Source organism: Pecten maximus, chromosome 12, assembly GCF_902652985.1.
Source record: "Pecten maximus chromosome 12, xPecMax1.1, whole genome shotgun sequence".
In the NCBI taxonomy this organism is placed as follows: Eukaryota; Metazoa; Mollusca; class Bivalvia; order Pectinida; family Pectinidae; genus Pecten; species Pecten maximus.
This window is the reverse complement of record NC_047026.1, coordinates 11,270,894-11,293,685: the sequence shown is the minus strand read 5'-3', so window position 1 is coordinate 11,293,685 and position 22,792 is coordinate 11,270,894. Positions and strand designations below refer to the sequence as shown.

The following is a 22,792-nucleotide window of genomic DNA, read 5'->3' as shown; positions in this document are numbered from 1 at the left end:
ATACATCTTTATGGGAATGAATAGTAAGGCATTATGATTAAAGAAAAAGGGAGAAAAAACATGCCGCATGGGTTTCGTTGCCATTTTTCTATTAGGAAGAGGTAGATATCAGAACTAAACAGTACATGGTAGAATAGAAATAATCAACTTTGACTTGTGTATTGTTGCAGGATATTTCGCAATTTTATACTCGGACTCGGATATTTTGCAATTTTAATTAATAACTCAGGCCTGCGGCCTTCGTTATTAATTGAATTGCAAAATATCCTCGTACTTGTTGTATATCCTGCAACAATACACGAATCATCGTTAATTATTTCTTAGATAAATCCTTCCAATGCCACCATTTTTTTTGAGTAGCGAAACTTTAAACTTTGATTTGATATCATTTCATATAATTTGTCTTTAAATGTGCTGTCACTAGTTAAAACATGCAGTAAAATAATTACTTGGGTGAGACGTTCAGCGCGGGACTTCTAAATCACGGCTATGTTTCCAAGCACGTCATCCCTCCGAATTGGCAGTGTTATATTACAAAGTGGAAAGGAATGTCTGGAAATAAAGAGTAGATAAAACATACTTTTAATATATATATACATGTAATTGTACATTTTATGTATTTGTTGTCCCAGACATATTTTCAGCATTTCCCGTTACTTTCAGAAAAATGAGGAATTGGTCTCATACAATGTGATATTAATGACGAATACATAATTATTATCATGATCCTTATTCCATTTTCAAATTTAGAATGCTGGTTGTATTCCCATTATAAAAATATCGTCAATTCTTTCTTAGCTTGCATTGGCCTGTGTAGCCATGCTTGTGAAGATGTCAGCAAAGTGTTTCACCTACTGCATAACATAATTTGGCAACAGTCGACTTGCATTGGCGGCCATTAGTAATAATACAATAGTTATTAGTTGGTCCAGCAGTGAGGTAGGGGGATGAGAGGAAGGAGTAAACCGGTGTTTTGAGGCAGATTGAATGGCATGTCGCGCAAATTGGCGGGAATGTATGCAACAAAATTATTGGCTGAAATTGTGTGACGTCACAGAACATAAGTATGAGCGTGCAATACGATGTTTTATCACTGTCACAGATTGCAACTCGATATTGAATAGAATAACATGTGACCCGATGCTGACCAATCAGCAGCTGGTACAGAACTGAAAAAGAAATAATTAAATAGTAATAATTAATAGGATTTCTGACCTGGTAGTATCCTTGATAATTATCAACATTGCCATTACACTAATATTGTATACCCCATTGTTGTGTAAAATATAATAAGAAAGTATTTTATATGGAAGAGCTATTCGCCTACAATAACAGATATAATCTAGATTAAACTAGTTTTTCAACATACGAATTGATCAAAGGGCATGACATGTATTTAAATATAACAATAAAAGCAACTCTAATCCGGATTATTTCACAGCGACTATTTTTTGTTTGTACAAGGTCTAACCCAATTTTACTTGTCCTGTGTAAAAGGAGATTAAGCAAGAGGCACTGTATGGGGAACGAAAGTCGCGTCATGATAATCTTATTAAATATTTTACAATTATGATTTGTCTTTTTATTTCATAAACACATAATCTATCCTCTCTTGTACCTCCTTATACTTACCCGTTATTCCAGTGACCTAAACTAAATACCAGTATTGGATACTTAGAGAGAAATTATTTATCATTTATTGTTATAATAGATTGGTATATAGATATAATTATATTGTGACATTTAACAAGGACAAGAGCGGACTAAATTACGTATGTAAAACAAATATGTGTTTGAATACCGTTTGAAATATTCCTCCAAACGTATACGGCGGGATAAAGATTTCGACTGCATTTGTGTTTACAGTGTGAACTCACTGAGGATTCTGATATACTGACATTCTTTTAGGAAGGGAACGTGTTTTATTGTTTCAAAACCATGTAAAAATGTTTCTTACTTGACACATTTTAAAACATGGTGGCGAGATTGGACTGTATGTGGCTGGGGTGCCTCCTGGTGCTGGTATCCGCTACAGGGGTTGGTGTGGTGTCGGCAGCAACTATCTCAGATACCTACGGGAACACGGCCTGGGGGAACGGGACAGTCACGTGGGGATCACCACCCACGGGCATCGCCTACAAGACCGTCAACTCCTACTCAGATGACGGACTCGGCTTGCTATTTGCCTTCACCAGAAGTTTTATCAACACAGTTCAACCAAATGATTTCCCGTTTAGTAAGTGTTATCGAAATGTTACACAGGGATAGGAATTGATATTGTTTAAGAAATGAAAATGCTTTAAATTGAAAAAAAATGTTTGTTTTTTTTCGAAATTGATTTTGAGATTTTGTTTGGTTTTCTTCGTTCTCATTTAAACAGCTATATATAAATGATTCCATTATTAGGCGTTGTTGAAATTTATATTCTTTTAATAACATTTCTGACATTATTATGGTAAAGAATGATTAAAATAGGTATGCTTTCTCTGAGATAAAGTATCCATTATCTGTATTGGGATCATGTGTCTGGCGTAACATTACACAGTAGTTTATAGTTGATAAGTCAAGTTTGTTTGTAACAAGCATTTTCATTGGCTTAAAACATTTATGCCATCAGCCCATAACGTAAAAGTGACGTCGGCGTTTGTAACGTCGCTTTTGATTGATTGATACAACGGGCGTAATAATATCTAAGAGAAAAGAGTTCAATGATTAAAGTGGATTGTATAGGGAATGTGTATAGTAAATTAAATTATAAGGATACACTTGAATATGTTGTTTATTTAGAGTAATCTCCGTTTTTGTATGTGTCATATTTCCGTAATATAAAAATGAATTCAAGTTAATCCTAAAATGAAACACAACTTCGATAGTACGCTTTTTTTGCGATTTTATTTCTGATGTAGCAAAATATATGTCCACATTTTAATAAAACAACTTATATTTACATGTTATCATATCTAATGTAATAGGTTAAAAGTACGAAGCATGATATCGATTCATTTGCTTCATTTTTGGTACGCGTGATGGCATGGTATAATGATTCTATTGGAACAATTTCTATCAAAACTTCATTTTTCGCAGGTCTGATCAAAGATGTTTTAAATAACAACTTTGATATTGGAGAACGCTATATGGAGGTGAGTAAAATGAAATGCAAATTATAAACCATTTTGATAAAATTGTTAAAACCGGAAGTAAAGCTTGCTTAACGTTAGTATATTATGTAGGAAAACAAAGAACTAAAATTAACTAGATTAACAAAAAAACAAAAACAAAAACAAAAAATAAATAAATAAAAACAACAACATACATGTATAAGCAAATTGCGGTCCCAAATAAACAAGTATCCATCAGAAGTGTATAATCACTCAGTGGAATATACCTGATGTAACAACAGCGTGTGCGTAAGAGGCGACTTATGTGAACCCCCTGCAAAATTTTGGATTGACGTGTCCGTGGTTTGAACATGACCGATCAAAGTAGCTGTTCTGCATGTTTTGCACTGTGCGATCCTCTCTATTTCCTAGCTATATTTGTATATCCCTTGATTCCTGTTCTTATAAATTATTAAGAAAGCAAATCATAGACAGAACCCGTGTTTCCTCTCTCCTCAGCTGGTAAACTACGCTATGGGGTTTGGTATCTGTTTTGTACTCGGACTCCTCTACGTTATCTTCATGCCGCTCTGTGGATGCTGTTTCTGCTGCTGTCGGTGTTGTGGTAATTGCGGTGGCGATCTGAAACAGGTATTGTGAAATTTCAGATGTATAAACTCGTATCTATATAACATTTGATCTATATTCAATATATACACAAAGTGTAGAAACTGAGTTTAAACACATTATGCCTTATAGGCAACTCTTACTCGGCATTCATTCTCGACAATATTTTTTGGTAAAATGAATACGTTATGATAATTATTATGAGAATTATAACCTTATGATATATGGTAAGATTGGGACACAGTCTCTTTATAGATCCTCGTATGATGAGGGTTACTGAGAAAATATTAATCCAGAAAAGTAAAACATATTGATAGGTAACGTCTAAACTATCTATCAATTTATGTTTCTCAATTATTCCAGATTTACGACGAAAATGAGGGCTGTAAGAGAATGGGTTTTGCGCAGGCGCTGTTTCTTCTCTCGATTTGTTTATTGTAAGTATTCAAACGTAGGTCTGTCGTTCGGTTGGAAATCTTTTTCTTGTGAGGTAGCATTTTATGAGTGCTTCATATCCTATTAACGACACTATGCCTTGTTGACGACATAATGTTGCATTGCCTTTTTTTGACAGCTTGCTGGTGATTTTGTGATGGTTGGCCTGTGTTTTTGTGATGGTTTTCCCGGTGGCTTTTTTTACGGTTTCCCGGGCGGTGATTTTGAGACGGCTTCCCGGTGTTTTTGTAGTGTTTTTCCGGTGATTTTGTGATTGTTTCCCGGTGTTTTTTCCCGGTGATTTTGTGACGGTTTCCTAGTGAATTGTGTACTGTATAACTTGATTATCTTTTGCAGGGCTTCTGCAGCTTGTGTGTATTCCACTAACGACCGATTTACCAAGGCACTGGACTACGCTGATGTCACCATCGCTGATAACTTAGACGATTTATCATCTTACGTCAACAACTCGGCCAGCGTGAGTGGGAGTTATCCCCCATTCGATGTGAAGATTTTGTTTGAACCACACTTAATTATTATTTAACCAAATGACAAATCTGCCATTATATCATCATAAATGGAAGCAATGCTCTCCCTTTGAATTATGTTACAATGTCATATAATTACGCATTTTTGTGTATATATAAACATATTCAAAAAATTAATAAAACAATTCTACAAATACTTAATGTGACCTTTTTAAAGAGTAAATTCCTGACACATCCTAATAATACCATACCGAAAACAATATTTTGTTAATGTTTCAGGAATTTTCTTATATCGCATTGGACATGTATGACATCGTTAGCCGTGCTGTCATCTCGGATATAGGAGGTTAGTGAGTAGGGGTTACATATACGTATAACATATGTACTGAATGTACATATCATATGCTAATTTTAGAATGTTTTGATAATTTGTTATTACACACTGTAGCAAAGTTTTCAGCCTATGATTTGGGATGCTGATATTGAATGCTTTTTTACATATACAGTATAATATTTTATTCCTGGAGTTAATATAACATTATGTATCTTTTAAAGTTTCCCACCCAATGCTATGTATGCATTATCTTCTTACATCATACACGCCTCCGGTAGAAAAAAAATGTTAGTTATGAAATATATTATGAATATATTATGAACATATATAGACAGCATTGAACGAGTCGTTTGTATCTTTGATAGAGCTTCATGTTTATATTTTATGTTACTCCCCAGATCTTGTTCATGTTTTTTGTTACTCCCCAGATCTTGTTTATGTTTTATGTTACTCCCCAGATCTTGTTTATGTTGTATGTTACTCCCCAGATCTTGTTTATGTTACTCCCCAGATCTTGTTTATGTTTTATGTTACTCCCCAGATCTTGTTTATGTTGTATGTTACTACCCAGATCTTGTTTATGTTTTATGTTACTCCCCAGATCTTGTTTATGTTTTATGTTACTCCTCAGATCTTGTTTATGTTGTATGTTACTCCCCAGATCTTGTTTATGTTATATGTTACTCCCCAGATCTTGTTTATGTTGTATGTTACTCCCCAGATCTTGTTTATGTTGTATGTTACTACCCAGATCTTGTTTATATTTTATGTTACTCCCCAGATCTTGTTTATGTTGTATGTTACTACCCAGATCTTGTTTATATTTTATGTTACTCCCCAGATCTTGTTTATGTTGTATGTTACTCCCCAGATCTTGTTTATGTTGTATGTTACTCCCCAGATCTTGTTTATGTTGTATGTTACTCCCCAGATCTTGTTTATGTTGTATGTTACTCCCCAGATCTTGTTTATGTTGTATGTTACTACCCAGATCTTGTTTATGTTTTATGTTACTTCCCAGATCTTGTTTATGTTACTCCCTAGATCTTGTTTATGTTACTCCCAAGATCTTGTTTATGTTATATGTTACTCCCCAGATCTTGTTTATGTTTTATGTTACTTCCCAGATCTTGTTTATGTTACTCCCCAGATCTTGTTTATGTTTTATGTTACTCCCCAGATCTTGTTTATGTTGTATGTTACTCCCCAGATCTTGTTTATGTTGTATGTTACTCCCCAGATCTTGTTTATGTTGTATGTTACTCCCCAGATCTTGTTTATGTTGTATGTTACTCCCCAGATCTTGTTTATGTTATATGTTACTCCCCAGATCTTGTTTATGTTTTATGTTACTCCCCAGATCTTGTTTATATTTTGTGTTACTCCTCAGATCTTGTTTATATTTTATGTTACTCCCCAGATCTTGTTTATGTTACTCCACAGATCTTGTTTATGTTGTATGTTACTCCCCAGATCTTGTTTATATTTTATGTTACTCCTCAGATCTTGTTTATGTTTTACGTTACTCCCCAGATCTTGTTTATGTTTTATGTTACTCCCCAGATCTTGTTTATGTTGTATGTTACTCCCCAGATCTTGTTTATGTTGTATGTTACTCCACAGATCTTGTTTATGTTACTCCCCAGATCTTGTTTATGTTTTATGTTACTCCCCAGATCTTGTTTATGTTTTATGTTACTCCCCAGATCTTGTTTATGTTGTATGTTACTCCCCAGATCTTGTTTATGTTGTATGTTACTCCCCAGATCTTGTTTATGTTGTATGTTACTCCCCAGATCTTGTTTATGTTGTATGTTACTCCCCAGATCTTGTTTATGTTATATGTTACTCCCCAGATCTTGTTTATGTTTTATGTTACTCCCCAGATCTTGTTTATATTTTGTGTTACTCCTCAGATCTTGTTTATATTTTATGTTACTCCCCAGATCTTGTTTATGTTACTCCACAGATCTTGTTTATGTTGTATGTTACTCCCCAGATCTTGTTTATATTTTATGTTACTCCTCAGATCTTGTTTATGTTTTACGTTACTCCCCAGATCTTGTTTATGTTTTATGTTACTCCCCAGATCTTGTTTATGTTGTATGTTACTCCCCAGATCTTGTTTATGTTGTATGTTACTCCACAGATCTTGTTTATGTTACTCCCCAGATCTTGTTTATGTTGTATGTTACTCCCCAGATCTTGTTTATGTTATATGTTACTCCACAGATCTTGTTTATGTTATATGTTACTCCCCAGATCTTGTGTATATTTTATGTTACTCCCCAGATCTTGTTTATGTTGTATGTTACTCCCCAGATCTTGTTTATGTTTTATGTTACTCCCCAGATCTTGTTTATGTTGTATGTTACTCCCCAGATCTTGTTTATGTTGTATGTTACTCCACAGATCTTGTTTATGTTACTCCCAAGATTTTGTTTATGTTATATGTTACTCCCAAGATTTTGTTTATGTTATATGTTACTCCCCAGATCTTGTTTATGTTATATGTTACTCCCCAGATCTTGTTTATATTTTATGTTACTCCCCAGATCTTGTTTATATTTGATGTTACTCCCAAGATTTTGTTTATGTTTTATGTTACTACCCAGATCTTGTTTATGTTTTATGTTACTCCCCAGATCTTGTTTATGTTATATGTTACTCCCCAGATCTTGTTTATATTTTATGTTACTCCTCAGATCTTGGTCCGCTGGTGTACAATGCTATAAGTTCGACCCTCGATATCACTACGGTTATCAACTCTGTGATCGCGCTGGACACTAGTAAGTACAACAAATCTCATCTCTTGTTTTTTCTTTCGTTCTTTTTTTTTCTTTTCTTTTTAAGATAAAAATGTGGTTTAAATTAAGGCTGATTATGTAATGGACAACCAATATAGGCTTCGAAAAATTGTATGGAAAATGGCAATATTCAACATGGACACTTCAAGATATCCTGAATCCTGGTTTTTTTATCAATAGCATTGATATCACTGAAAAACCCTAGATTTCCATGACAATCGGAGAGATGTTTTGATGGACTACGTAAGCGAACAGCACATTTAGTTGTTGTGTTTAGTATTTACATTGTATTTATATGCAGAATAATAACTATAAAAATGCATCATACGATTTAATTGTCAATCATGGACTTGTCAGTGATGTAAGGGACATCATACAATTTATTTGTCAATCTAGGATTTTTCAGTGATGTAAGGGACACCATACAATTTATCTGTCAATCTATGACTTGTCAGTGATGTAAGGGGCATCATACAATTTAATTGTCAATCTAGGATTTGTCAGTGATGTAAGAGACACCATACAATTTAACTGTCAATCAAGGACTTGTCAGCGATGTAAGGGACATCATACAATTTAACTGTCAATCTATGACTTGTCAGTGATGTAAGGGGCATCATACAATTTAATTGTCAATCTAGGATTTGTCAGTGATGTAAGGGACACCATACAATTTAACTGTCAATCAAGGACTTGCCAGTGATGTAAGGGACATCATACAATTTCACTGTCAATCATGGACTTGTCATTGGTGAAAGGGACCATGACATTTTCACACGACCAAACCCCCTTTGATAATTATTGATAATTAACTATTAACTATTTCAACTAATGCAGGGACATTTATTCTTTTTACAATTGTTTCATTTTGATTGTCTCTAGCGCTAAATTCCATAAGCACAAATATGGCGCAAGTGATAAGTGACGTCACGGCTCTAAAGAGTGCGGCCAATACTTTGGACTCGTCCCTCAGTACTCTCTCCTCAGACATTACCACGACGAAGTCCATGTGTTCCAGTGACTGTGTACCTACCACGGCGTGTGATAGCTTCTCTACATCCGGGCTCAGTATGAGTGCTGACTTCTCTACGGTAAGATGTTTCACACTATCTTTCCTACTGTTAAAATAACACATGTGAATACTGTATATCACTTATTTTTCGCGTGAGATTTATTTTCGCGTTAATCCTCGAGGAGAGTCGATTCAAATTCTTCGGGATAATTTGTGCGAACAAGCTTTCGGTTACCGAAATAGGAGTCTTGTCGAGTCCATGACTCTAATAGCTCATCATTCGTGAATTTAATGTCACACAACTAGATTGCGTTTGCGAAATCATGGATTTGCGAATATATGTCTGGAAAGGTAAGTTCGCGAAATTTAAGTGAAATTCAGTAGTACCTTTTAAATATGAATCTAGTCATACATGTAGATAAGGGGTAAAATTGTGAACATCGAGAAGGAAAGTCAGGGACAATTTTAAAGTCTTAACATATGTTTAAATATAGACGGAAATATGCATTAACTAAAAGAAAAATAATATATTTCTCAAGTTTTGAATAATGAATTATTCCAAAAATATGATGAAATACATGTATATACTTAACCGATGCCAATATTCATAGAAGTTTATATGTGGGATGCTGGCTAACGGCTAAAAACATCAATATAGAAATAAAGAAATAGGACCGTGCGTTCCGGAGGAGTAAGCGTTTTTTTTGTTCATTGACGACACCCGCAAACCAATGTATGACGATTTTCTGTTGGCTAATATAGTTTTGTTTTCATAGAGTTGCTTCCGATAATTGACACATACTATATAACACATCGCTAATGGTAAAAGATACAATGATTATTTAGCGGTCAATTTTTTTTTTAAATATATCGTTTGATGAACGTTTTTCGAACATCTAATACGACTGCAGTAAAGATTCATTTATAGTTTGTAACATGTGTAAGATGAGTGCTTTGTAAAAGTTCATTTAGATTTTTGTTCCTTTTTTTCAAATAAATTCTTCCACGTGTTTTCGATAACCAAAAACGTTTATTTTTTCTGTTTTATTTGTGAAATGGTAATTTTTATTATGACATTATAGACTAAGCTGTCGTCTTTCTCCATAGCTACCAGACCTAACCTCTACACAGTCAGCAGTGGACGCCGTGGTGGCCCAGAACCTTACTGGGATCGCTAATTCGGTAGGTCCCGTTCTTGCGCCTCCTTCATAAGTCAATTTGTAGAGAACGTAACGTCATCATTGATGTCACGTGACACACGGTTAACATTATTCCTGTGTTTATTCAAGGTCATCGACATAATTTTGAAGAAACGTTTAGCTTAAATTCATTTAAGTAATAAGGGAATTTTTTTTTTTTCATTTATAAATGTGATGTCATTCCATAATCTAGTGTGTATGCGAGCAAAGATACATTGTACCGTCATTTTTTTTTCAATTCAAAAATAACAATTAGCTAATCAGAATTATGCAAATACAAACATATAATTTTTGAGCTATGGACTCCTTCAGACACAACTCATTATGACATTGTCGAGTGATCGACTACCAAATAGACTTTTTGCTCTTTAGTCCTCTACCGGTGAAACTAATGGGGACTGTAGTTTTTCTATCCACACACGTAACGCCCAAGTTTGTCAGCACTCTAGCACCTTCATTCCTAGATGGATTTGGATCAACTTTCACACACTGATAAAGGACTATAATATCTCGGACAAGTTTAAGTTTGAGTATTTTGTCGGTCAAGGCCAAGATCACTGCTGCTTATTTTATCCAAATCTGTCTCTGTGGTACCGTTGATGCCCAGGGTCATAGAGTAGATGGTACAACATATCGATGCTGATGTCTACTGCTAAGTTTTCTGGGAAATGTTCAACATCCCGGAAGTTTGATTTCTCGGTTTAATTCCAATATTGTTGCTGTGTTTCTGATGTGAGAGCATAGTCGTTTTTTTCTAGTCTCGAGTTCCGTATGTACGCGTCTTCGACTTGAAACTGTTTAATATCCCTGACTAAAAACTTAAAAACAGAAAAAAAATTAAATTATATATTACTGTTTAGTTCATTATTGGTATGATTTGCTGAATTGGGTTCCGTAATGTCTACAGGCCAGTTCAGCACTAGACGGCATAGCCACCACAGTGAACAGCTCCACGGTAACTGTACGAGACTGTAAGTACATGTAGGGTAGTGTATACAGAAAAATACATCTCCATTATAATATATCGGCAATGTGAGTTACATTGGAGAGAGAAAATAAATACGATCTATGTAAAAAAAAAAGAGAGAGAAAAAGGATAGAAAAAAGAAAAGAAAACATGGAATGCTTTGATTTTTGTATCGCCATAATGCTATTATTGTCTTCTTGAAAATGTACTCCTTCTTATGAATCAATATTTTTAAATGTGCATACATTGATAACATCAATCAAAGTACCTTAAAGATATCGCCATGAATGTCTGGGACAGTTAATTGGAAAAGCTAGGTGTTGATGTGAAAATCTATACCTTTTAATCTCATGGAAAAATAAGAAAAATGAACCGCCAAAACTGCCAACGGTACATTTTTAATGATTTTCGTAAAGACTACACATCGATTTACGATATCCTAAAGAAAGAATTTAAATAGACTGATTTTTGAAAATTTATTTAAGCACTTCAAACGACGATGAATACATTCAAGAGCACACTCAATACCATGATAGACAGCCTTATGAGTAACCTCGACTCGGTAAGTTTATATTACAATTTTAAAACATTTAAGATCTTGTGACAATAACGTGTGTTCCCCTGGCAGCGAACCGTCATGGCATATAGTTATCTGCCCATACCTACATATTTATACCGTAGTACATGTACATAGCTCAGCAACGTCCTCGCATTACCGACTTCAATTTTTAATTTGATTCGATAAAATTTAACACACATATTCACTGCCATAACCTCTTGTTCTATTTATGGATTCTAGCTCCTGGAATAATATACACGTGTTGTCCATTTCCGGTTCCGGTGACTGAAATTGGCTGTATCCGCTAGGGGGAGTTTTGATATATGATTCACCAGTATATCGCAATTCCTTTGAAGTTATACTTGATTAATTGTTGTACACTTGCTTTGCTGAGTTTTACAATTTGAAGCTTTAAATAGATATAAGCTAAACTTACCCTGTTTTGTAATTTATTATCAAGTAACATTGAATCTCTTTGTCATACATCAAATAGTATACAATCTAAACTCTCATTCCAGGAGTTCCCTACAGATAAAATAAAGGCAGACATGAATACTCTTTTCACAACTGCAAAAGATTACGACCTGTACAGGTAACTAAGTCACGAACTTCCAAAAAAAAAGTATTAATGATGTGAGCAAAGACATGACACTTGCGTGTTGTTCAAGTCAGATAATGAAATTTAGGTGAAGAAGCTATACTTGAAAAAAAAAACAACTATTTCATCAAATAGATAACATCAAAGGTTTGATTTCTGATAAAAATACTGAAACCGTACCATAGAAATAAACATACTTGACATGAAACTGAACTACTATGTTATACTCTGAATGTAATTATTTAAAGTAAGTCTCTAATTTTTGCGCCTTTTGAACGTAAAATGAAATAGTGGAAACTATTATTGTTCATATTTACTCGAAAAATACATTTTTTCTTCCAACGTTTTATACAAATCGGAAACTGGAACCATCGAAAAAATACAATTTACATTGAATGAAAATGATTTACTTAAGTTGTTGGTGAATTGCTGAATGAGCATAGGTATGTGGGATGTTACAAACATTGAATATCCTTGTAAGACAATGTTATCACAGAAACAATTACTTTTGTCTTGTGTACATTTTACAGAATTTACTTCGGATATGGTTTGATGGGCGTATTCTCATTGGTCCCTCTAATGTTCATGATCGGTATCCTGTGTGGCTGCGCATGCCTGGGAGAGAACGTCCGGCCGACAGAAAGAGGCTGCATTCCCAGCTGTGGTGGCTGTCTCATGATCATGTAAGGCAAATATTCAGAAATACTGTAAAAAAATAAATAAATAATGATAATAAAAAAACAACTAAAAAACAACAACAACAACAACAACAAATTTAAAAAAACAACAACAACAAAAACAGAACAAAAAAGCAAGCATAGTACCTTTAAATTTGAATTTGAATGAACCAGTGAAACATTGTTTCGTTCTCCAAAGTGAGATTAGGGGTGCCAGGGGTCGAAAAGCGTAGAAATACAAGCAATGTTATGTAAATCAACACGATTCTTAACAGATGATAAACTACAGAAAGGAAATGTGCATTAAGCCTGAAATTTAATCAATTCAACATGCACGTGAGTATATTCTGACCGGTTCTAATCCACAAACCAAAAATCAATAAATAATGAAAGAAAAAAAAAATTACCTGTATATTTACTATATTTACAAATTTATCTGTAAAATTCAATTTTACTGTACAATTTATCTAAACAATTAATCTGTACAATTTATCTAAATAATTTATCGGTACAATTTATCTAAACAATTTATCTAAACAATTTTTACAAATATTTACAAATTTATCTGTAAAATTCAATTTTACTGTACAATTTATCTAAACAATTTATCTAAATAATTTATCGGTACAATTTATCTAAACAATTTATCTAAATAATTTATCGGTACAATTTATCTAAACAATTTATCTAAACAATTTATCTGTACAATTTATCTAAACAATTTATCTAAACAATTCACCTGAACATAAAGCAACATAAAATTTTCCTTGAATACCTATCCTTCTTAATGAACAATTGAAAGAGTTTTATTCAACTTGCAGATCGGTTAATTATATTTCTAGTTTTATAGACATCTCGTTATATGAACATTTTTCTGGCTATTTGTCCTGTAGAGCCACAGCGCTCATCTTCCTCCTGGCCGGATTACTTATGCTGTTGACCACCCTCTCATTCATGATTGGCGGGAACCTGGAGAAAATCTGTCAGACAATGATCGACTTGACCATATTCAAAGATGTAAGTATATAGATACATTGTCCTTTTGGATGGTTGGGGTTTTGGTTTGTTGGGGTTGATAATTATCATTAGCGAAGAGTTTGCACTTTATAGGAAAATATTTGTTGTTTTCTCTTCCTTTAGCCACAAGCTCTTGTTATGACTATTGTTCTTCAAGGATTGTTTTGTTGTTTCTGTAATTTATTACATTTAAAAACAAATAAGCAGTGACGTTTTTTAATCTTTCAGTTTCTGGACACTGGAGCTTTGTCGAGTTTCAATTTGGGAGAAATGTTGTTAAGTAACGCGTCAATCAGCATAAGCATGTACAGTCTCCTCATGTAAGTATATCCTCTCACAGTGGTCTTTATCTACCAGTTAATGGTTCCTCAAATTGCTAGGGATCATACAGTCGGAGCTGCCATTTCCGCGCTAGTAGGTTACACACGACACTGCCCTACCACGTACTAATTTATAGTCTAGTCGACTTTAACACAGCATTCTTAAGTATCCTGATCAAAAATACATCACAGTGGCGTACCGGGACTTGAACTAGTGACCATTCGGTCAGGTAGCACTGCAACATACCCCGAGAACACGTTGACTTCATAATATATACATGTATTATATAGTATACTATTTATCTTACCATGCTGTGGCATACGTCACGTTTGACTGGCTAGTTGAACAATACATTCCCAAAAGAAAATTTTAAAGGGGAAGTAACTATCTCTATTATATTTTTATTTCTCATACATGAATTTCCTTGTTAGACCTAGTTTATATCTTCGTGAAATTCGGCAGGAACTGATCTTTTCTTGTGCCCCACGTGAAAGTCGTTGTTTGCGTCAATATTGTTAGCAGAAAAAAATAAAGATGTTACTACTACATAAAATGATCCTCAAAGTCAACTATTGATGTCTGATAAGGTTTCTGTACTTTCAGTGGATGTCGTGCCAACAAAGCCCCTTTCAACCTGCTACACCTTGACGCCATACTTCCTTTGGATAGTGCTCTCAACTACTCACAGGTAGGTCTTGGTCCGGCAAACACAGATTACTCCCCAGTATCATACTCGTAATGTGTAAAGTATAACAGACACATGTTATCGTGTAAGTTGGACCATGGACAAACGACATACACTTGAACATTGAATATACGTACTTGTACATCTATGACCCAGAGAGGCCCCAAAGCCTAGCTACGAGCTCAGTGACAAGAAGCAGGTACTGTAAACCTACATATTTTAGCGGTAACCTAATTTTAGCGTATTTCGTGCTGGAAGCTTACTAATTGTAGTTTATCTACATTGGTTTCTATAACAATCATTGTTGGTGCACTAATTCATCATTCTGCTTATCTGTTTTATGAATGCAGCAAACTAAGTACGACTGCAGTACTGTTGTTACTTCTGCCAAGTCGTACTCTACCTGTGGACGTTTTGTGTTGTTTTGGCTGTCTGATTTTAAGTCATTTCGGACCAAATAACACCATCAGAATAAAAAAGGAATAAATCGCAAAGAAACTGAACATAAAAGCTTAAAGAAAAATTTAAAATTTAATTTCAAGTCTTGAATGTTATTCTACATGTTTATGCACTCTGTACATAATCAGTTCTTGTTTTAACTGTAGTGTACACATGTAGCTACAATGATGAGTGTGAAGCAAAACGCAACAAAATAAACGTTACTTTACAAAGTAGTTCTGCAGAAAATCTATTTCAAATCGTGATCATTTGGGGAAAATGTTAATTTTTTAGTGTTTTGTTGTTAATCCTGCAAATTTTGGATGCCCTCATTGGCATGTCTAGTGACACCGTTATTCCCACACCGATTGCCATTTTGCGAAGATGACCATACTTAGATTTTATCTACTATTTACATGGTGGCAGTCGTTGATGAAGTTGACAATGCTAGGGTTCCAGAAAGTATTCCCCTTGACTTTTCCAATGGTATCCTTGTCACTATTTTTTGTTCGTAATTGCCCTTGTTGTATCAATTTTGATTTAGAAATAACGATTTCGTTTATGCCTTGGTATTGTCTTTTTACTCCAGTATCTCGGGGACATTGACTCCCAGTTAAACGATATGACCAACAATGTGGACCTTTCAAACTTCAAAGTACTTACAACAGACATGCAGAACAGTTTAACCGACTTCAAGAACTCCGGCATAGACTCGATAGACTTCGCGACAATGAATTCCACGGTGGGTTATGTATTTCCGTATTACATGTATAGGATAAAAATCATCGCAAAGTAAAATAAGTGTTGTGTTTCGTCACGCCATTATATCATTTAATAGTTCCCCAGTACATTTGATATTGAATTTGATATTTGATTAATGTCCGTTACAACATAATATTGTGTGACCAGTGTTATACATTTCCCTCCCCATGTCACTTTAATCTGGTGTAAAAAAAGCCCCACCGTTATTTGTTATCATACGAAGTTGTCTCAAATGATGCGAACTATGCAAGTGACAGAGTTACATCCCCTATTTGCGGAAGGATTAACATATACAAAATTGTAACAATTTACATTGATATTACATTATGACACTAAACATTTTAAAAATAGAAATAAATTCATTTTTTTTTCATTTCACATATTTCATTGTTATGGTTTTATGGTCGAGGGCAATGTCCACAATTACGCATATTTACTTTACTTGTAAGAAACGTGTCATATTAACATGCGAGCTTACATTTACAGCTTGCCCAAACCATTACGTCAGTTGACTTCTCATCGCTCATATCCTCCATGACGGCGATTAAGAACCTCTGTACAGGTACCACACAGGTAAAATCCAGATTTCACACTACCTGAATAGTTATTTTAGCGGTTATAAGCTTTGGTTAAAATTTTGTCAATTTATTCAGAAATATAAAGCTTTCCTATGCTTTTTTTTTACCAATATAATTAAATTTCAAGAAATGAGCTGCCATATCCATATTACTCTATCCCTTTGTTCAAACTATCAAAGAAAGACATTATTATTCAATTTAAGTAATAAAGAAAATTTCAACTGATGTATCTAATTTATAATGAATATATTCTTCCTCTTAACCATTCATATACTTAAACAGTGATGTTTATTCCAGAAATTAAAATCTACATTCTAAAACGAAAGACACGATAGTCTTTAAACCAAGATTTCTGTATTTGGGAGCTTGTTATCATATTGATGTTGACCTGCATTATTTTTGGTCTTTTACAACATAAGGATACTTTCCCGGCAGTTTGATATGATTAGGACGACTTTTATCGTTGTGTGTTGACCCCCTTTTCAAATCTTATACTCTTTATGATACCATATTTGATCAAACTAAAGCTTGGGAATTTTATAATATAAAATGTAATGTGTATTGTTCTAGTCACGATGGCAGACACATATATCAACAACAACTACTATACGGGACGTGGAATTACCAGCCGTGGAATCAGCAAAGGTAACTAAATCGAGTGTGCATACCTCAGGTGATGTAACATCATTATTGAGGTACAGTCTGGTAAAACGTGATATCTTACCCGTGCAGGAGTGAGGAAAAATAAGTCTGCTGTATCCCACTGCATGGTCTAAGAGGCGACTAATAGTGGGGCCTCAATGCTGGGTCGGGGATGGTTTCTCTGATATTGTCTGTTCAGGGAACATTGGATAGCCATAAAATAAGGGCCGCTGGATCGAAGAAGGTGACTAAAAGTCCCCCCACCCCTCCCCCAAATTGACAACAGTCCTCGTATGGCCCTGGCTGATGGTGTATCATTGACACCAGTCCTTGTATGGCCCTGGCTGATGGTGTCTCATTGACACCAGTCCTTGTATGGCCCTGGCTGATGGTGTCTCATTGACACCCGTCCTCGTATGGCCCTGGCTGTTGGTGTCTCATTGACACCCGTCCTCGTATGGCCCTGACTGTTGGTGTCTCATTGACATCCGTCCTCGTATGGCCCTGACTGTTGGTGGCCCTCTAGACACCCATCCTCGTATGGCCCTGGCTGATGGTGTCTCATTGACACCAGTCCTTGTATGGCCCTGGCTGATGGTGTCTCATTGACACCCGTCCTCGTATGGCCCTGGCTGTTGGTGTCTCATTGACACCCGTCCTCGTATGGCCCTGGCTGTTGATGTCCCATTGACACCAGTCCTCGTATGACCTTGACTGTTGGTGTCTCATTGACATCCGTCCTTGTATGGCCCTGACTGTTGGTGTCCCATTGACACCAGTCCTCGTATGGCCCTGACTGTTGGTGTCCCATTGACACCAGTCCTCGTATGGCCCTGACTGTTGGCGTCCCATTGACACCAGTCCTCGTATGGCCCTAGCTGTTTGGAGGACGTTAAACACCTAAAAACATAACAAACAAAACGTAATATCGTCTTTATTTTGCTATATGTATTGTTTGTGTTACGCAGATAAATATAACATTGCCAATGTATTTTTTTTCAATCTGTTGTGTGTGTGGTTTTGAATTTTCATTGGAAATAGAAAAAACATAATATCAAATAATAATAATAAAGCTCGCAAACACAGGTTTCAATCGCTTTTGTGTTCGATATGAACTTTTCCTATTATTTGTTTAGTTGTAACTTCAAGTGTATTGTATCTACATTTTAGACAAGTTTGCAGACATCCTTGAGCGCCTTGGAGAATTCTATAGGCGGAGTCACGGTAAGTGCCAAATTCGTATTTAAAAAAATAATTGTAAATGTATCAACAATTTTAAATTGTCCATATTTACAATAAATTTATCAATAATGATAAATGTTTACAGTAAATATATCAACATTGTCATGGTAAACTAATTCTTCTAAAACACTTAATGCATTTCCAATCCATACCTGTTGTTGATAACGTCTTCTTTTTCTCTAAAAGTAAACATATTTGGTTTCTCTTGATAGACAATGAAAACAGTAATATTTCTATTGTTACATAGGTTAATGGGACTATGATAATTTAATATATCATTTTAATGTGTCCTGCATACACAATTTTGATGCGTTAGATGTGTACCTTTTAGATAGTGTTCTACACACTTTTTTAAACTTGAAGATTTCAACGAATGTCATTAGCATAGAAAGATAATCCTTGGTTTTGCCTCAAAATATTTTGTTAAATGTGTTCCGGGTAGATGAGAGAGGCCACGAGGTTCTCAGTTTGAATTGGTATCCGCTCATTTCAAATGTACATACATAAACTGTATGATATATTTCTTTGTTTATATATATATATATTATTCCATAAAATATTGTTATGATTATAATGTTAAATATACCATTATACCGACTGAAATATATTCATGTATCGTTTTGGCTATAGGCACAGATTGACTACGTGTTGGCGACGGCTGCTGCAGCAGACAACCAGATTCAAAACAACGTCACTTCCGTTTTGGCTGCAGCAGCTGTGACTTTCAAGAACCAAATGTTGTCATATGTTGATTCCTATATTCTTAAAGTTCGGGATATGGTAAGATGTGGTTTAAATATGTTCATATTATTGTGTTATTTCGATCTTAAATGACCAAAACCATGATCAAATATTGACTGTCACAATAAATAAAATAGATATTTTTATGGAAAGAAAGACATTCTGGATATTCAATAATCATTGGACACCAAACATTGACACATAGCGCGTAGCGACAATTTATTCCACTTCGGTTATCGGTTAATGCACCAGTCCATTATCTTGTTCAATCCTAAATAAGATATTTCCGAAAGTTCCTTCGATGATGCTATAAAACTGCATAGGAATATTTTTGATGTTACTGATAAAACTAATTGGTTATTATTTGCAGGTGTACAACGATGTGGCTAAATGCCAACCGCTGTGGACACTGTACGAGTCTATGACGACGATGTTGTGTAGTTACACCGTGGACGCTTTAGTATGTTTGAAATCCTGGAATACTTTGTAAATGTAATATCATTGATATTAGTACTGTTTAGTGTACTGGACATTTTGTGCTTGCGGTCCATATGCTGACGCGTGGGTTCAAAGTGCTCAGAAATGACAAAATCATATTTCGAAGTTTAAAACAAGCTGTGTTCATGAGAGATGTATGGCTTGGTATCGCCGGGGTTTGATGTTTTTGATTATATTTGACACTTGCCTTTCACCTAGGCGGTTGGGAATCGATACCCCGATCGGACATGAAAAGATATGATATCACTTATTTTGCAAGAACAGTTTCTGGTTCGTTCTCGGTTTGGGTTTGATGTTTTACATGTTATGATTTTACGTGGTGGTTTGTGCTTACGGTGGTTTGATATCTTTTATTATATATTTATACATAATGGTTTCTGGTTCGGACTCGGCTAGTGTTTGACATTTTTTATTATATATTTTATACAGAATGGTTTCTGGTTCGGACTCGCCTGGTGTTTGATATTTTTTATTACATATTTTATACAGAATGGTTTCTGGTTCGGATTCGGCTGGTGTTTGATATTTTTTATTATATATTTTATACAGAATGGTTTCTGGTTCGGACTCGGCTGGTGTTTGATATTTTTTATTTTATATTTCATACAGAATGGTTTCTGGTTCGGACTCGGCTGGGGTCTGTTGTTTGCGGTACCCTCTGTTGTGATTGCTGTAAGGGCGTCCAAGTATTACAGAAAGATGAATGAAGATGAAGGTTACGATGAGTAAGTAGATTTCTCTGACTTTTTTGACCTCAAAATGGTTGTCGAAGTTTTCTTTCTTCTTTCCATCATAAGTAAGGTCTTATTAAAAAGGGAAATGAAAAGATATGAAAATCACATGATACACATGTTAGTACACACGTTCAAGTCTAATCAAGTGTTGCCAAACTTTGAGAAAGCAGTGATCATGCAATTCATATCGTATCTTTTGCATGTACAACGATTCTATTCATAATTACATAGATATTGTATACTTCAATGATTGTATTAATCCACATGTTTTTGCCCTTTCAGTGAAGTGAAACCTGAAAACGAGGAGTAAGTAATAATGGAATACTTAAACGTAATCAAATACAATGAATACATAAAGAATGCCGATGTAAGACGTCATTCTAACACAAATCAATGTAACGAACTAACGTCCTGAGATGTAAAATTAGACTAGGGGTACTTGAAGAATAACCGTCTTCTATTTCATTTATCACGCCATATAAATCTAGTTCAAATAAAAAATAAAATAAAAAAGGGAGTCCCAAAATGAGAATCAAGGTGTTTTTAGTATGATAATCTTCATCAATTGGAAGGATCAAAATTCTGCATACCCAAAATCAATAAAAGTTAAGATGTTGTTTTGGTCAACATATTTGTATAAGACAACGATAGTTATCTATCTGTTCTGTTGCTTGCTATCAATATTTACTTTACTAGTGTTCGAAATGAACTTCCATCATTAGTATTAATTCTCGTTACATAAACAGGAATTGAAATATTTGTATTAAGATTCATTAAAACTTAATGGTACAGTGACTGAAATTATTAAATATTTTCTACTTTTGACTACCATGACTATCATAATACGTCTTCAAATAGAAATTGGTTGATTTACAATACACTTTTTAATTTGCACCGCAAGCTATACAAGTCACGTTTTCTTTTCCTTATATAGTTATGACGAGTCTCGGTATCAACTACTCGTATCATTTTTCTCTTTTTTATTCCCCTGTTTATGTGTTGGTGTGCTGAGCTTTTTATCCTCCTTTAAAAATGTCGGTAAAAAACAAGTCTATTAAAAATCTACTGTCTGTTACTATTGGCAAATAACTATTTGCAGTCGCTCAGTTTTTCCCCTTATAACGTCTATAATTATCTGAATTCAAATGTATTTTCAGTATTGACTACTTTGAAGTTAGATACAACGCAATGAAAAGGTAAGTAGTGGTCATAGTTAAAACTTTCAATTTTCATATTTCAGCGTGATGTGTCGCTTTATATTCAGCAGAAATCGAGTCTGTACTTTTAGTAGGATTCCTTTCGCGAATAAAAAAAAGTATTCTTTTAAAAATACATTTAACCATACCTTATCAGCGGTGAAATACAAACAATTTGACTAAAAGGTTAATCCCGCTGCCTTTGGTAACTCTTGACCATTAATTCTGATCTTGAAATTATGGTATAACTTTAGACTTTGTCAAAAATTAACACTTGAATGTCTGTTTGTACGTATACAATGAGTATTTATTTCTTATGAAGAGCAGTTTACTGAAACCCTTTGGGAATTTCCCATTATGATCAAATTTAATAAAGACAGCTAATTAGTCCAAATTTACTCTTGTTACCTTGCAGGTATAACAATAGGAGAGTGGCACCGGACTTTTATGATTGATAGCCTTCTCTAGACTGTGGACAAAGAATCGATTGGATGAGAATATAATTATTTTTCCTAATTTTGTTATATACAGATTTGAATAGCTGTTATATATAAATTGTGCATAACCTTAACCATAACACTTGGTGTAACACTGTAAGTTAAAGAAGACAAAAATCCCAACGATCACCGGGGATTAGTTCTTAAGAGTATAATGATATTTTCATTTCCAGTAAGCAAAAAGTTATAACAAGATGATGAACATAATGGTGTCTGTGTTTAATAAATCTACGTTCGACATAATTGCTGGATTTAGTAAAGCCTTCAAATTAAAAATCGACATCATCTTTTCAAAAGCTTTTGTTCTTATCAATGTTGTGATAGAATGTCAGGATCGGAAGAATACATATGTTGCCTAGTGTTTTACCTGCCGTCCGGAATTTTATCAGTTCACCATTCACATTCTATTGTTACATATACTCCATTGATATATTGCTAGGTAATTGTTGATACCGGTATATCTTTGCTTATCCAATGTACGGTAAACGTACATATTACAGCGGAAATATTATTTTAACGTTTTTCGTTATGATTTCGCTAATTGTAGTTTTATCTACATTGCTTTCTATGACAGTCATTGTTGGATTTCGTCAAATTAAGCACGTTAACAGTGTATATCTTAAGTGGGGTTTTTAAAAAT

The 22,792-nt window shown here is 34.5% G+C and overlaps 1 protein-coding gene across 1 annotated transcript; it reads left to right on the top strand.

The window, feature by feature from the left end:
- Positions 1 to 1,706: 1,706 nt before the first annotated feature.
- On the top strand, positions 1,707 to 22,448 carry LOC117339334 (prominin-1-A-like). The gene is made up of 26 exons (XM_033900866.1): positions 1,707 to 2,236; positions 3,085 to 3,140; positions 3,618 to 3,749; positions 4,089 to 4,162; positions 4,518 to 4,638; positions 4,928 to 4,994; positions 7,688 to 7,771; positions 8,672 to 8,880; positions 9,909 to 9,983; positions 10,908 to 10,971; positions 11,453 to 11,529; positions 12,045 to 12,118; positions 12,655 to 12,807; positions 13,695 to 13,818; positions 14,047 to 14,138; positions 14,743 to 14,827; positions 15,852 to 16,004; positions 16,511 to 16,597; positions 17,173 to 17,247; positions 18,415 to 18,468; positions 19,117 to 19,266; positions 19,598 to 19,687; positions 20,335 to 20,450; positions 20,742 to 20,765; positions 21,617 to 21,655; positions 22,071 to 22,448. Exons 1-26 carry the CDS (start codon positions 1,975 to 1,977, stop codon positions 22,108 to 22,110), a joined length of 2,577 nt encoding a protein of 858 aa, XP_033756757.1. The 5' UTR covers positions 1,707 to 1,974; the 3' UTR covers positions 22,111 to 22,448.
- Positions 22,449 to 22,792: the final 344 nt, after the last annotated feature.